Source organism: Cucurbita pepo, chromosome LG03 (assembly GCF_002806865.2).
Source record: "Cucurbita pepo subsp. pepo cultivar mu-cu-16 chromosome LG03, ASM280686v2, whole genome shotgun sequence".
NCBI lineage: Eukaryota > Viridiplantae > Streptophyta > Magnoliopsida > Cucurbitales > Cucurbitaceae > Cucurbita > Cucurbita pepo.
In genome coordinates this window covers 9,379,018-9,394,815 of record NC_036640.1, presented here as the reverse complement: position 1 = coordinate 9,394,815, position 15,798 = coordinate 9,379,018, and the positions used below count along the sequence as shown (strand labels likewise).

The 15,798-nt window shown below is 33.4% G+C and overlaps 3 protein-coding genes across 3 annotated transcripts; all 3 read right to left on the bottom strand.

The window, feature by feature from the left end:
- Window positions 1-1,689: 1,689 nt before the first annotated feature.
- LOC111791262 (palmitoyl-monogalactosyldiacylglycerol delta-7 desaturase, chloroplastic-like) lies at window positions 1,690-3,728 on the bottom strand. Its single transcript, XM_023672533.1, has 4 exons — window positions 3,345-3,728; window positions 2,903-3,268; window positions 2,709-2,815; window positions 1,690-1,987 (listed from the first exon to the last, which is right to left on the bottom strand). Exons 1-4 carry the CDS (start codon window positions 3,669-3,671, stop codon window positions 1,774-1,776), a joined length of 1,014 nt encoding a protein of 337 aa, XP_023528301.1. The 5' UTR covers window positions 3,672-3,728; the 3' UTR covers window positions 1,690-1,773.
- A 4,607-nt stretch (window positions 3,729-8,335) lies between these two features.
- LOC111791453 (palmitoyl-monogalactosyldiacylglycerol delta-7 desaturase, chloroplastic-like) lies at window positions 8,336-9,723 on the bottom strand. Its single transcript, XM_023672805.1, has 4 exons — window positions 9,427-9,723; window positions 9,071-9,343; window positions 8,887-8,993; window positions 8,336-8,587 (listed from the first exon to the last, which is right to left on the bottom strand). The coding sequence occupies exons 1-4, from the start codon at window positions 9,721-9,723 to the stop codon at window positions 8,392-8,394; spliced, it is 873 nt and encodes a 290-aa protein (XP_023528573.1). The 3' UTR covers window positions 8,336-8,391.
- Window positions 9,724-13,585: 3,862 nt separating this feature from the next.
- Window positions 13,586-15,784, bottom strand: LOC111791331 (palmitoyl-monogalactosyldiacylglycerol delta-7 desaturase, chloroplastic-like). Its single transcript, XM_023672622.1, has 4 exons — window positions 15,482-15,784; window positions 15,088-15,384; window positions 14,713-14,819; window positions 13,586-13,931 (listed from the first exon to the last, which is right to left on the bottom strand). Exons 1-4 carry the CDS (start codon window positions 15,776-15,778, stop codon window positions 13,715-13,717), a joined length of 918 nt encoding a protein of 305 aa, XP_023528390.1. The 5' UTR covers window positions 15,779-15,784; the 3' UTR covers window positions 13,586-13,714.
- Between the last annotated feature and the right edge of the window lie 14 nt (window positions 15,785-15,798).

Sequence of the window (15,798 nt, the reverse complement as noted above, 5' to 3'; positions counted from 1 at the left end):
AACATATGCGAAAATGTAGATGAAAATTTGAATGCGCAACATGTTTTTATTTATGAGTGTACGGCTTGGCATTGAGTATTGTTGTCTGTTCATCCATCCCCAACCACACACCATAAATACTCCCCTCTTCTCCAATCAATCTACATTTTCTTATGCAACCATTTAATTCATATCTATATTTTACTCTGTCAACTTCTTATCTTAAAAACTATTTCTTTTCATGTAATAATAAAATACTTTAACTTTACATTCATCTAAAAAAAAATACCCTTAACTATGAACGGAACAATTAGTACTATATTCCAAAAATACCTATGAACTTTTAAAAGTAGCATTCGTACCAAGAAAAAAATTAAAAGTTTTGAGATGATCTATGTAATGCCACAAGTCCACCGCTAGCAGATAATTGTTAGCATGCATTATGACTAATTTAATCATGAAATTTGAAATCTAAACTTAGGAAATGGAATCTTTACCTTCTATTACTTTGATATTGAATCTAATTGATTTGATTGCTGTGTTGGGACTCTGACATGATATGTATGATTATACCATGTTAAATAGACATGGTTTATGAAAAGTATTGTCGTTATTGTTCCTTAGAAGCCGGTTAGGAGGTTGGAAAACTTGTTTATGCTCCTAATTGATATTTGGACTTAATGCTATGTGACTTAATGTTATATATGATTATTTAGGAAGCCTTAGCCTATGTTTCACTTTTCCTTGGTTCTTGAGCCACCGTTAAGGTTGGTTAGGATTGTTAGGATTGTGTGGGTTGACTAATACTATGTGGGGTAACTCTAATTAGTAAACTTACCAAAACTAGAGATGGTCTACCAAGTATATAAAAATGCAATGTCGCCAACTTAGAGCTCGTAGGCATACTAGAGGGTAGTATTGAGGGAGCTTTAGTTATGCTTAGTGGAGAGTCCGTCTTGTCCTATTAAGAGCATGGAATGATGTAGAGTTAAGGATTTTTTTAAGCACCATTAGGAGAGCTTTCAGCGATCACTCAGTTGTACACAATGGAGTTATAGAAAGAATGAGAGTTATGTATAGTGAGTGACAGCTCCTCCATACCTATTAGGCTCATTCTAGAGACCGAGATAAATGAGAGCACTCCAACTAGTGTGTAGAAAACGCGATGACTAGATGGCTCATTCTTTTTATCTATGTTTTTCATATTGATCGTAGGATGCGAGTCGTGAGCGGAAGCATGGGGAGTATTTGTGGATATTGTAATATTTTGTAAACTATTTTGTATTTAAATCCTAAATTGTTTTGTTTTGTTATTTTTGTATATTCTAAATTTTATGGTTGAAATTATGTTCTTAAATCTCCAAATCGTTACTTGTGTCACCTTCTTTTTAGCCTTGTATCCACGTGACCGTCCATAATTCAAAGCCTTGAAAATTGAGTCTTTATAAAGTCTCACACGTGCCAATGAGAAGATGAGTTCCTATCGTTCAAATTTCGAAATAAACATTTAAGAGAACTACTCATGTTTCCAACGTCTTATTCAAATTCTCAAAACGGTAGACATTTCTAATCAACGCCAATGGAAAGGAGTTAGCACCCATTTAGTGAAACAAAGTCACTCCAAACAAACATTTAATTTGGAAATTTTATTAAACTTAAGACATGTACATGTTTCCTTAAAAAAAAAAAACACAACCGACAGACAAACACTGGTCTCAAAGGGACAAATGGATTTATTTTTAGGTAAACAGCTGAATACTAATTAGTGCATAAGTCAATAATACTCGAAAGGAATCAGGGTGAAGTGATTTTGTCTTGGATGGCCAACTTTTGCATATGACGTTGAGAGGGTAATTTCACATCAGTTGCCAAACCAAGAGCTTGAAGTAATAATATGACCCACCACGTGAAGTCAAATTCCCACCATTGAATCCCATGTCGAGCTGAGTATTCAAAAGCATGGTGGTTATTATGCCAACCTTCCCCACACGACACCAACCCAATCACCCTGTGTCAACATATAAACACACAATGTTAACTTAACAAGATATCAAATAAGAAATTAGTTTAGAGATGTTTAATACATAACCCATTTAATGTATGTTACCATGTTAGTATAGGAAGTAACTTTCAGTTCTTTTAAATTTTTTTTGATCATATTATTCTCAAGATCGCTCTCATTTGGATGTGATCTCGGTTCATTCATATACTGTCAGATCTCATATCTGTTGGAGAAGGGAACGAAACATTCTTTATAAGGACGTGGAAACTTCTCTCTAGTATGAGCGTTTTAAAATTTTTGAGAGAAAGCCCAAAGAGGACAATATCGGGAGAAACTTGGGCTGTTACAAATGGTATTAGAGCCAGCTTCCGGGCAGTGTACCAACAAAGAAGCTGGTACCCTAAAGGTAGTAGATTGTGAGATTCCACATCAATTGAACTTGGTTAAAGAGTGCTAGAGAGGACGCTGGGCTCCGAAAGGGAGAGAGGGGGTAGATTGTGAGATCCCATCTCGATTGGAGAGGGAAGCAAACGCATTTTAAAACCTTGAGCTGAAGTCCGAAAAGGAAAATCCAATATCTACTAAGAATGGGCTTGAACGGTTGCATATACCCGAGTATCACATAATAAATTATAGATGAATTAGACACTATAATTGAAAACAAATTTACACATTTAAAACCCACATGAAAAAAAAAAAAAAAATTAAGAAGAAGAATTGACAATACCAATTGTTCTTTGACAAATCATTGGTGTTCCATTTCCGATAGCCCCAGATGTGGCATGCTGAGTTTACGAAGAAAGCAGCGTGCAGCACACAAATAAGCCTCACTCCCTGCCATCGCCAAAGCCAAAGCATATCCATTTTGAATGTCTAATTGTAATAACCAACAATTGAAAGCAATGGTTTATTAATACTTACCATTCCCCAAACAACAAATGGAAGTCCTCCAAATCCATACAGGACCATTGCAAGAGCTATAGGATGAAGAAGGTATGTTTTTCGTAGAAACCTATAAAAACCTTGTTTTTGCAAATCCTCTACATTCTTTGGTCTTCCATACTTTAGAAACCCCACGAACCAATTGCGAGAAAGCGTTCTCTTAGCATCTCGTTCCTCAAAATCTTCGACGTATTTTGGGTAAATCTTATTAGTCAAACCATACGAGTCAAACATCCAAGTTACGTGACTAAACCAAAACCCTTCTAAAGGACTATGTGGATCTCGTTCTGTATCAACAAACTGATGGTGATATCTATGCGTACTAACCCAATCAATTGGATCTCCCTGTAACAAAACAAAAATATATAACTTAATTCAAATCGAGATACGTTTAACCTAAGATACTAAGACGATAAATTACCTGAAAGGCTTGCACTCCAAGATAAGCAAACGAGTACTCGAGCCATTTGGGAAGTTTAAAACTTCTATGAGCGAGATTTCTATGATATGAGAGCGTTATCCCAAGCACGCCTGTAGTAAAATATAGAGTAAAGGCAACCCAAAAGGCTGGCCAATTGTAGTGAAATGGGGCGAAGAGACCAAGAACATGCAAGAACAAAATTCCAGCAGCATTACGTCGGTCTAAAGTTGTCCATTTTCTGTTTAGAAATGGGCGTTTAGGGTTCACCATTGAAAATGGCTTCTTCTTATCATATTTATCTTCCACCTCTTTCCTTGTTGCTTCCATAATCAAATGGATAAGAAACAGTCAATATAAACAACGCAGCCACCTTTCTTATTCACCCTTTTCTACTTGTTCGTATATTTATAGTGAGGGTGTGGATCTCAAAAAAAAAAAAACAATAATAATAACATTAACACCCTCTACTTCAGTTAAAAAATGTAAATTTTCTTTTCAATTTTCGGTAAAGAATGTTACTTACCCCTGATGTACGGCTAGCAAATATTGTCCTCACTGACACTCTATCTTTCCTCCAATCGACGTGGGACCACTCCTAAATCCACTCCCTTTGGGGCCAACGTCCTTACTGGCACACCGCCTCGTGTCTACCTACATTGTCCGGTGTCTGGCTCTAATACCATTTGTAACGACCCAAATCTACCGGTAGCAAATATTGTCTTCTTTGGGCTTGCCTTGAAGGCTTTAAAACGCGTTTGCTACCCTTATAAGGTGGTTTGTTCTCCTCCCCAACCAATGTGGGACTTCGTGTTTGGTTCGTATATTTTAATGTTTTTTAAAAAAATTAAATATACGAATTAAACTTTTAAAAGTAGCAAGGATTTTTGATTAATTTAGGTGTTTAAAAATGTAGAAAATATGAATATGAATTAAATGGTTGCATAAGAAAATGTAGATCAGTTGGAGAATAGGGGACTATTTATGGTGGGTAGTTGGGGAGAATGGACAGACAATAAAACTGAATGCCAAGAAATGAATATAAATAAAAAAACGTCGCAATAATAATCATATTGAACTGAAGTAAGTTTTCAGATTGATACAAGAAATGAATATATAATAATAATAATAAGTATCTAAACTCATTTGAAGTTGTACGATGTTAAGTTTTCAATTTATTCTTTTAATTACAACATCTTTTTTTTACACATATCCATCAACGTTAACATATTATTGATATTGTTAGTCTGATACCAATTATTGGAATCACTTATCAACGCATACACTCAATCAAGACGAACACAAAGAACAAGAGACCGAAAATTCAAGGACGAATATTGACTAAATTTTTTATTATTGATGGTAGGTTTTGAGAGCAGACATGTATATATGGTTTTAATTTACTAAATATAACTTCCACAGATTTAATCCTACCTATATCATCTAACAAATATATCTCTATCAAATTTTTACGAAATATCTATCATATATATGTCTATCACATCAATATCTTCCAAATATATCTCTACAGACATTAGGCTCCATATCCCAATAGATATCTTATAGCATTTTGTAATTATTGTTTCGCATTTCATTTGGATTTTGACGGTAAAGATTACATTTTCTGACAACTCCATGTCAGCTTTTCGACAAATTCAATTTTGGTTTGATATCGTTCGAACGGTTTGCTACTAGTTTCAACTTTTGGGGCATTTAAGGTTAGTAGGTTTAATTTAAATTATTTGAAGTTAATTTTAAATTATTTTATGCAAAATTAGTGAGCCAATTTTGATAATAAAATTCAAAATTATGATTATGAGACTTCTTAGGTAGACCTTAAGCTAACATCAAGGGAGTAGAGACTTCCGCCTAGACCAACCAAATAAATTGATCTATTGATCTATCGTTGGCTTGGTTGGATGAATTATATTTTATATGATGATGTGTGTCCCATGACCTTTGCATGTGTCATATGTATGAATGATATGATATTCTATGTTGTTCGATGATATGTTATGTTATGCCATGTATATAAACTATGCTATAATGTGACCATGTCATGTTGTATAAAATGTTATGATATCGATAATTTATGATTTAAAAACCTCGATAAAACATGTCATGAAAGTTATGCTATGTATGAAACATTGACAGAAATTATTATTTGCATTGAGATACTTTTTCGTTATGATGAGTACAACATGTATATTCTGATTACGATATTTATGTTTCCCATAATTTTATGTTCACTCTTTTCCTTCATGGGGTCTCGCACAGCCAGTTAGCGAGTGCTAGTCCGATAAGCTAGGCCCAGGGGGTGTGCGAGCCTACCTGGTGGATCACATGTGTGGGCTAGGTGTAAAGAAGTACTACATATCCAGTCCTACCTTGATTTGAAAGTTACCTAAGGCCATGCCATGATGTTTTTAAATGATAAGTCCGCATATGTTTGCATTTTTCGACCTCAACCGTAGAGTTGCTCACAGAGTATTTGTTAAAATACTCAAACCACATGTTACTCTTATTTTTTATGTAAAAGTAAGCACACCCATATACGAATGATAATGTTGCGATGAAGGTCATGGAACATGTACTAAGATGGTTGCGTTTATGTTTGTTGAGTAGCGTCTAAGATAGTTCACAACTTGTTTATTTTATTTAAATTATGATATTATCTCCTCTTTGCTACTTACAATTATGTTGTTTTAAGGTAGCTATTATGAATGTGTCCCTAAATTTCCTTTGGGGCTGACTTGTTCCTACTCTTTGAAGTATGTTTGCATCTAAGAAATTCAACGACATTGGGTTGCGTTTTGGGTTATCAATCTAACCAACTCGAACTTTTAGATTGGTCAAAATAATTTACTCAACCCAATTCATATACACTCGAAGACCAAAGAATAATCATTGTAGCCATTATTGTAATCCATTGAATCAAAGGATTATTTGTAATCCTTATTTCGTTCATGAATCTAGGAAGATCGGTCAACATATCTTTCGGAGCAAATGCTCATTCGTTCTAGATTAGCTTACATCTATAACAATGGGACACATGAGTATTCATAATAGCATATTGCTTTTGAGTGTTTGCATTAATGTTATTATGGCTATGTATGTTATAGGAGGATACCCCAATTCAATTTAATCACTACGGCCTATAAGTCCTCGCATACCTATAGTGTAAACATAACTTAATTTGGAATTTGGATTCGATACCTTGCGTCTAAGAGTGAGAACTATCCCCATATGGAGACCCATGATCATTTCCTAAATTAGCCGATGTGGGACTTTCATCCAACACCTCTCTCTCGAACAAAGTACGTCATTTGAGGATTCTATTAATATGGCTAAGTTTAGGGTATGACTCTAATACTATATTAGATGAACACGACTCTCCACAGTGATATGATATTGTCCACTTTGAATATCAGCAGACTTTCGGCTTCCCTAAAAGGCCTCATACCAATGGAGATAATATTATTTGATTATAAACCCATGATCATTCCTTAAATTAGCCCATGTGAGATTTTCATCCAACGGGTATTAACCCTAGGACAGAAAAAGTATAGGAAAACCATCCTCAACTTTCAAATCCGGTTTGTTTAGGACATTTTTTTAAAGTAATGAGTCCAACGAGTCCAATCAACTTAAATCGAACCCTAAGTTAATTGAAATGTTAATTAAATTCTTGAACATATGCGACAACATTTTTGTATTTATGACTGTACGGCTTGCAATTCAGAATTATTGTCCATCCATAAATCCTCAACCATACACAATAAATACTCTCGTCTTCTCCAATTAATGTACATTTTCTTATGCAACCATTTAATTCATATTTATATTTTACTTTATCAACTTTTTATGGTGTGAAAGTGAAGCTGCAAATTCCAATATCAAACCTTTAGTCAAGAACATATTTTAAAAAAAAAAAACTTTTCAAAGTTTTAATAATAAATTTAAATCTTAAAAAAAAACTATCATTAAATTTTACAAAAATTTCGAAACTTTTCTCAATGGTTTGTTCAATGACCTAGCGTCTTCGCCGACACTCGTCCCCCTCTTCAATCGATGTGGAATTTCACAATCCACCCCCCTTTGGGGTCCAGCTTCCTCGCTTGCACACCATTCGGAACCTGACTCGGATCCATTTGTAACATCTTAAGGCCACCATTAACGGATAGTGTCCTCTTTGGGCTTTCCTTTTCAGACTTCCCCTCAAGATTTTTAAAATGCACTTAATAGGGAGAGGTTTCTACACTCTCATAAAGAATGTTTCGTTCCCCTCTCCAACCGGTGTGAGATCTTACGGTATATGAATGAACTAAGATCGCATCCAAATAAGAGCGATCTTTAGAATAATATGATTAAAAAATGTAAAAGAATCAATGGTTACTTCCTATACTAACATGGTGCACATTTATTTTCGGTGGCTCAATCATAGAAACTCCAAAATTAAATATGTTACGTATTAAACATCTCTAAACTAATTTCTTATTTGATATCTTGTTTAATTAACATTGTGTGTTTATATGTTGACACAGGGTGATTGGGTTGGTTTCGTGTGGGGAAGGTTGGCATAATAACCACCATGCTTTTGAATACTCAGCTCGACATGGGATTCAATGGTGGGAATTTGACTTCACGTGGTGGGTTATATTATTACTTCAAGCTCTTGGTTTGGCAACTAATGTGAAATTACCCTCTCAACTTTGGCCATCCAAGAGTGTATGAATCATGCGTATATAATTTCGTCAAATCTTTCTTATGTAATATAATTTAAATGGAGTAATATATGGAAGTTTGTGCATTATAGATTATCAACATGATAATATAATTCTACAGCATAGCTTATAAACATGACATAACTCTACCTAACATAGCATAACAAGGCATAGTATAGTGTATCATAATGTAAATTTATGCATAATAGTAATAATCGAGACTAATTTATATTGGCATTTTCTTATAATCCACATTATTCCACATTATTCTTAGAAGCATAATTATTTCCATACAAAGCATCAGTCAAAAGAGAAGGTTCTTTTAGTTAATCTTTGGCCAATTTTTGCATATGGGTTTGAGATGGCAATTTGACATGAGTAGCCACTCCAATGGCTTGAAGAAACACAATAACATACCAACCAGGGTCAAATTGCCACCATTCAATGCCCAACCTAGCTGAATACTCAAAAGCATGGTGATTACTGTGCCAACCTTCTCCAAATAGAAGCAAATTCACCACCCTGTGGAGGAAAACACAAAAAAAAATGATAATAAATAGCAAAATATTTTTCCACAGTTAATATAGTATTGATCCATTATGGAACGACTATACAGTTACCATATAGTTACCTAAAAAGGTAAGTTGTTAAAATATATTTGTAATTTTGATAGATGTGTCTATACAAACATAACTTAGTGGATAAGACACTAATCACTATCTTAAAAATGGACACTTCAACCTTCTATTTTTGTCATGATTGGTATAAGTTTGATCATATTTTACTCCAAATTGATTTAAAGATGAGCTCAAGAAACATACCAATTGTTTGTGGATAAATTATTTGTTTTCCACGGTCGTTTTCCCCACATGTGACATATTGAATTTGCCGAAGAAATTGCATGTAAATTTATTACCATTCTCACACACTGTCTCACAAAAAAATAATGTATCACATTTGACAAATTATCATAAATAAATGAAGATAGACGTGTTTTTTTGTTACCGTTCCCCAAATGAAGAAAGGAGCGCCTCCAATGCTATAAAGTATGACCGCAAGAGCAATTGGATGATATATGTATGTTTTGCGAAGAAACCTATAGAATGTTTGCTTCTCCAGATCCCTTTCAATCATTTTACTTGCACTTTCATCAATCTCTTGAAGGTACCAAATAAGATGGCTGAACCAAAACCCATTAATTGGACTATGTGGGTCTTTTTCAGTATCAACGAATTGATGATGATATCTATGCGTGTTCACCCAAGCGATTGGATTGCCCTATTTAAAAAATATATAAAATATTTAAAACATAACATATTAATCCATTAAAAGTAAAAGAAAAAATGAGTTAAATGTCAAACCTGAAAGGCATGAACTCCACAATAAGCAAACAAGTATTCAAGCCATTTAGGAAGTTTGAAACTCTTATGTGAAAGATTTCGATGATACGAAATAGTGACACCGAAGAGACCTGTAATAATATATAGGATAATACAAATCGAAACGGCAGCCTTATTAATTTGAAATGGTGCGAAAACACAAAGTAAATGCAAAATGAATATAAGAAGAGCCAATTTTTTGTCTATCTTGGTTCCTTTTCTCTTCCCCAATGACAATGGAGGTTCTACCATTCTCTTTGGTTGTGTTGGTGCATCCATTCGAGTGGGGTTGCTCTAGTTGAGGAAGCCTCGCCACCTCTTGCATACATATTTATAGTGCAATTCTAAATAATTCTAAATATAGGTTAGATGAGGAAAATATGCCTAATTCAACATGGTCCATTATGATGATGATTATGAAAAGATAGATAATTCATAGCAATAATAATATTAATAGCAACAATAATAATGACAAAATAATCCTAATTTATTAAACATTTGGAATAACTAAACTAAATTATTATTTTCAGTTTTTTAAACGTGAATCTTGGTCCATTTTTTCTTCCCAAATGACATTGGAGGCTTCACTACCACCTCTTGCATATGTATTTATAGTTCAATTTTTAAGTCTCAAAGTAGAAATTTAAGTCTCTTCCAATTAAATGTATAGATTATTTAAGTGCAATATAATCTTGATTAGGAGGAGATCGATAGATAGATACATGCATAGTTATATCTAGTAGTTACAATAATACTTATAATGACACTAATAATGATAATTTATTACGTTTAAAATAATTATTTTCACTTATTTTTAAAACAAACATAGAACAACGCATTGTTGAGTAAGCAATGATGTGAGATTCCACATTGGTTGGAGAGGAGAACGAAACACCCTTTATAAGGGTGTGGAAACCTCTCCCTAGCAGACCGTTTTAAAAATTTTGAGGAGAAATTCGAAAGGGAAAGCTCAAAGAAGACAATATCTACTAGTGGTGAGCTTGAGCTGTTATAAATATTGATGTAATGTCCCCCTTACCAAATTGGAGTTAATAGTATTGCTCCGTTTATTTATAATACGATGTAATATTTTAAGACTAATTGAAAGGGTATTATATAAGCAATATATTTTGTTTTAGAAAAAAAATATATATATATATTTACATCATTAATGGTAATTAATTAAATTTGCTATTAGAATTAAATTATAAAATAAAAAATTTATATTTGATGCATAGTGTAACGACTTGGACCATTTGGAAGACATGTACCTCTTTAAAAAGCATTTGGTAGACATGTGTTTTAACCAAACAAACCAAACACTACTAGCTTTATTTGAAAAATACAATTAATTCCATCCATAGTGTTAAGGATATTTAGTAATAAATTATACTTTCCCGTATATATTATATTTGATATTTTATTATAAGGCAAATATTAGATATTTGCCTTATTACCATAGGTATCTTTCCATTTATTGTTATTTCCATTTATTACTATTTCCATATCTTGTAATTTATTTGATTATAAATAAGATAACTTTCACACCATTTAGGTGTGGTGGATTAATCAAACATTCACATGGTATCAGAGCCATTTTGGTTTAGCAACCCGGATTCTTTCTTTTCAATGGCTTTTGAAATCTTCTACTGTTCTTCTCCACCACCCCTGCTGGCTTTGACACCGCAGGAGCAGTCTTCATGGCTACCGCAGGCGGAGCTGATTAATTACTCTTCGGCTCCACCCTATTGACCTCCAAATCATCCTTCACCATACTCTGTACATACAACCTCACCTTTTCCAAATATAGTCTCTTTCATTTTCTTCTCAATTTTCCCTTTATCCTTCATCCTTCATAGAAACCCTAATCTTAGGATCTTCATCAGCATTTCTCTTCGGAAATATACAGAATCTCGATAAGCCTATCGACCTTTTGCAGAGATTCACCTTTGGAATCTAGGCGCCGCACTGGCATCTTCGCCAACCAAGTTGCTGCCGCCCTTCTCGCCAAAATTGGCTCCTTCGCCCCAATGTGGCGACTCTTCCGGCTGCCCTTCTTGCCAAAATTGGCTCCTTCGCCCAATGTGGCGACTCTTCCGGCTTCAACATTGTCTTTATCCCTTGCTCTAGGTTTCCCCTTCTACTTCTTGGGGTTAGACATATTCTCACCAGAGCCAAGGTAGCATCGTCGCTAAGCGACAATCCCTGTTTATGGGTTAGACATATTCTCGTCGAAGCCAAGGCAGCATCGCCGCTGAGCGGCGATCCCTCTGCAATTCTCGATGGCCAAGAAAGTGTTTCTTTACGCCTCATCTGAACCAGGTTGTTGACATCTTCACGAAAAGTGTTTCTCAACCTCTTTGAATTTTTCAGATCCAAGCTTCACGTTCGTTCAAATCCGACGCTCAGCTTGCGGTGGGGTGTTAAGGATATTTAGTAATAAATTATACTTTCCCGTATATATTATATTTGATATTTTATTATAAGGCAAATATTAGATATTTGCCTTATTACCATAGGTATCTTTCCATTTATTGTTATTTCCATTTATTACTATTTCCATATCTTGTAATTTATTTGATTATAAATAAGATAACTTTCACACCATTTAGGTGTGGTGGATTAATCAAACATTCACACATAGCTATCCCATGGTTAATGGGATTAATCACTCATCACCTATCTATCGAGGATTAGCTCAACCCTAATCGGTGCATAAAGACAAAGACTACTGAACTATATGTTGGTCATCAGTTCTAAATTATGATTATGGGACTCATTAGGTGGAATTAGATTTCACGAAGTAGCTTTAAGTTAGTATTAAAGGAGCTTGGTGATTTCGGTTTAGGCCAACCAAGTAAGTAGTTTTACGGTTGGCTTAGTTGGTTGGATGATTTGTTTGTTGTATGAGTGACACATGCCCTATGGCTCCTGCATGTATCTTGGTTTATGATTATTTGACGTGTGTTATATTATGTTTATATTATGATATATGTTATGTCATGTTGCAACTTATGCAATATTATCAATTACCCTATGATATGATTATGCTACGTCATGTAACTATGTTATGTTGTTGATGTTGTATGATACATAAACAACCATATGTCACACCATGTAAATTATGTTAATACGTTCGCTATGCCTATGAGATATTAAAAAGTTATGTATGTTAATCATGAAAGATATGACAAGTATTATGTATGTATATCTTAGAGTAACGTCATGTCATACAAAATTGGATGTATAACTTGCATTATAAGTGTGTAACGACTCAAGATTTTTACTGTCATCATAGCATAATCATTTTTGTCCGAAAATAAGCATTTACAACTTCATCATAAAACATAAACTTTATCTAAAAACACTCTAATGGACTAAGGCGTTTGAAAACATCTTTAAAACAACACAACGAAATATTAAATGAAATAAATAATCATTAAAATTAAAAATATCATATCCTAACCTAAGTCTAAGGCGCTTACACATGTGAGTCGTGTGTAGATGAGTACTATCCATCCAATTGTTTGGATTGAAGGCCACCTAAGAGACTGATTTTAATTATAGGTCCCTATTCATGATTGTATGTATTTGAATTCATTGATCCCAATAACCGAGTCACTTATGGAGTATTTCTTAAAATATTAAAGTCATGTATTACTCTTATATTTCAGGTAAAAGCAAGTCACTCCTATATGGCGAACGACGGTATCACATCAAAGACCATGAACCTACATAGGGTAGTTACATTTCTTTTCATAGATCTTAGGTTAGTATAGGACATTGCTTTTTTAACATTTTTCCTAGTTTTATTTTTAATTTACTTTGTGTTGTTTTGAGACTCTTTTATAAACGTACAAGTCAATGACATCGTTTTATGAAGTTGTCTTAAATGAATGTTTCAGCATAAAAAAATTGTGTCATGCATGGAGCAGCGACTCTAAGTCAGTAGAAAATTGAGGTCGTTATAAGGTGGATTAGAGATAAATTCGGGGAAGGGGGTGGGACGTTGTTACAATTTGTGAATTGTTCTATATTCGGATTAGGAAGTTTTTTTTTTTTTTTTTTCCCTTTTGAATCTTATAACATTTTGGGATAATGATCATAAAATGAACACAAAATTAAACACAAAAACATCCAAGGTCATAATGTAAATTGTTGCATAAAGATTGATTATAATAGTAGCACCAATTTATATTGGCATTTTTTTTAATTCCACATTCTCAAACATTTTTTCTAGAAGCATAATTATTTCTATTTAAAACATCACTTAAAGAAAGGCTTCTTTTAGATACTCTTTGGCCAACTTTTGCATATGGGTTTGAGATGGCAATTTGACATGAGTAGCCACTCCAATGGCTTGAAGAAACACAATAACATACCAACCAGGGTCATATTGCCACCATTCAATCCCCATCCTAGCTGAATACTCAAAGGCATGGTGATTATTATGCCAACCTTCTCCAAATGCAAGAAAACTCATACACCTATGGAAAATAAAACCCACAAAAGTTTTAATAAACAGCAAAGATATAGGTCTATTATTAGTATATAAACATTGATTACTTAATAAATATATACTTTAATTATTATTTACTAGTATTGTTATATATCTTTAAAATTAATTATGTTCAAATATCATTTTGTTTAATTCTAATTTCGTTTATGTATCCTGAAATGTATAATTTTTTTACCTTTACTGAGTTAATAGGTAAAATAAATTGACTATTTTAAGATTTATTGAGAGCACCGTGACTAAATTTATATATTTAAAAGTATAAGAAGGGTCAAAATACACCTAACAAAATAATATTTTAACAAAACATATCAATATTCATATTGGATATAAATATTATCATTTCATGATTATTAACTCATAAGAAGACTAGTATGGAACGTAGAAATGGTTGGAAATACAATTTCCGTATGCTTATACACAAAGTGAACAGTATCATATTATTGTGGAGATTCGTGATTCATAACATGGTATACCATGTCTTTTACTTAGTCATGTCAATAGAATCTTTAAGTGTTAGAAAAAAAAGTTGTGAATCTTGAAAGTGTAGTCAAAAGTTGATAATTGTTATTAATTTTGATACGTGGGTCGACATAAATATAATTTTGTGGATAAGACATTAATTACTACCTTGACAATCTATTGCTTAATCTTCCATTTCTGTAATAGGTAGTATTACGATGAAACAAATACTCATACAATATATGAATTTCATCATCTTTTACTCAATATTGATAATGCAAGATACATACCAATTGTTTGTAGATAAATCATTTGTTTTCCACGGTTGTTTTCCCCACATATGACATAATGAATTCACCAAGTATGTCGTGTGTAAAAGCATTACCGTTCTCACACACTGCTTAACAAAAAAAATAATGTGTCACTTTTTTTTTTCTCTCCGGTCTAATAAAAACTATATCTAAGAACTTTAAAATCATATCTTATGGGTTTCATTTGCTTATAACTCAAACCAATTTTCCAAAAATAGACTGCTAAAGTCCTTAAGAGTCTTATTTTTTAAAAATTGAAGTAAAAACTTGAAAGTAATCAATTAAATTAACATACCATATAGATATACAAGTAAAAGAAATTAGATAAACGATGACAGAGGTGATCTTTTTTACCGTTCCCCAAATGAAGTAAGGCAAGCCTCCAATGCCATAGAGTATGAGTGCAAGAGCAATTGGATGAAGAACATATGTTTCGCGAATAAACCTATAGAAAGTTTGCTTCTCCAAATCACAAGCATTATCCAATTTTCGATGCCTTCCAATCATTTCACTTATGCTTCCATTGCTCTCGTAAAGAAACCAAGTAATGTAACTAAACCAAAACCCATGGATTGGACTATGTGGGTCTTGTTCGGTATCAACAAATTGATGATGATATCTATGCGTGCTCACCCAATTGATTGGATCACCCTAAAATTTTATGAAACATTAAAAGACAACACATGTATTTATATGCTTTAAAATTAACTTGTAATAGCAAAAGAATAAAGTGTGTTAAATGTCAAACCTGAAAGGCATGAACTCCACAATAAGCAAACGAGTATTCAAGCCATTTAGGAATTTTGAAACTTTTGTGTGAAAGATTTCGATGATACGAAATAGTAATACCAAAGAGACCTGTGATGATAAATAAGGCAAAACAGATCGAGAGTGCACCTCGATTCATTTGAAATGGTGCAAAAATGCAAAGAAAATGCAAAACGAAAAACGCAAACACTACTTTTTTGTCTATTTCGGTCCATCTTTTCTTCCCAAATGACATTGGAGGGTTCACAATTCGCTTTGGGTCTCTTGATGTATCCATTAGAGTGGGGTTGCTCTAGT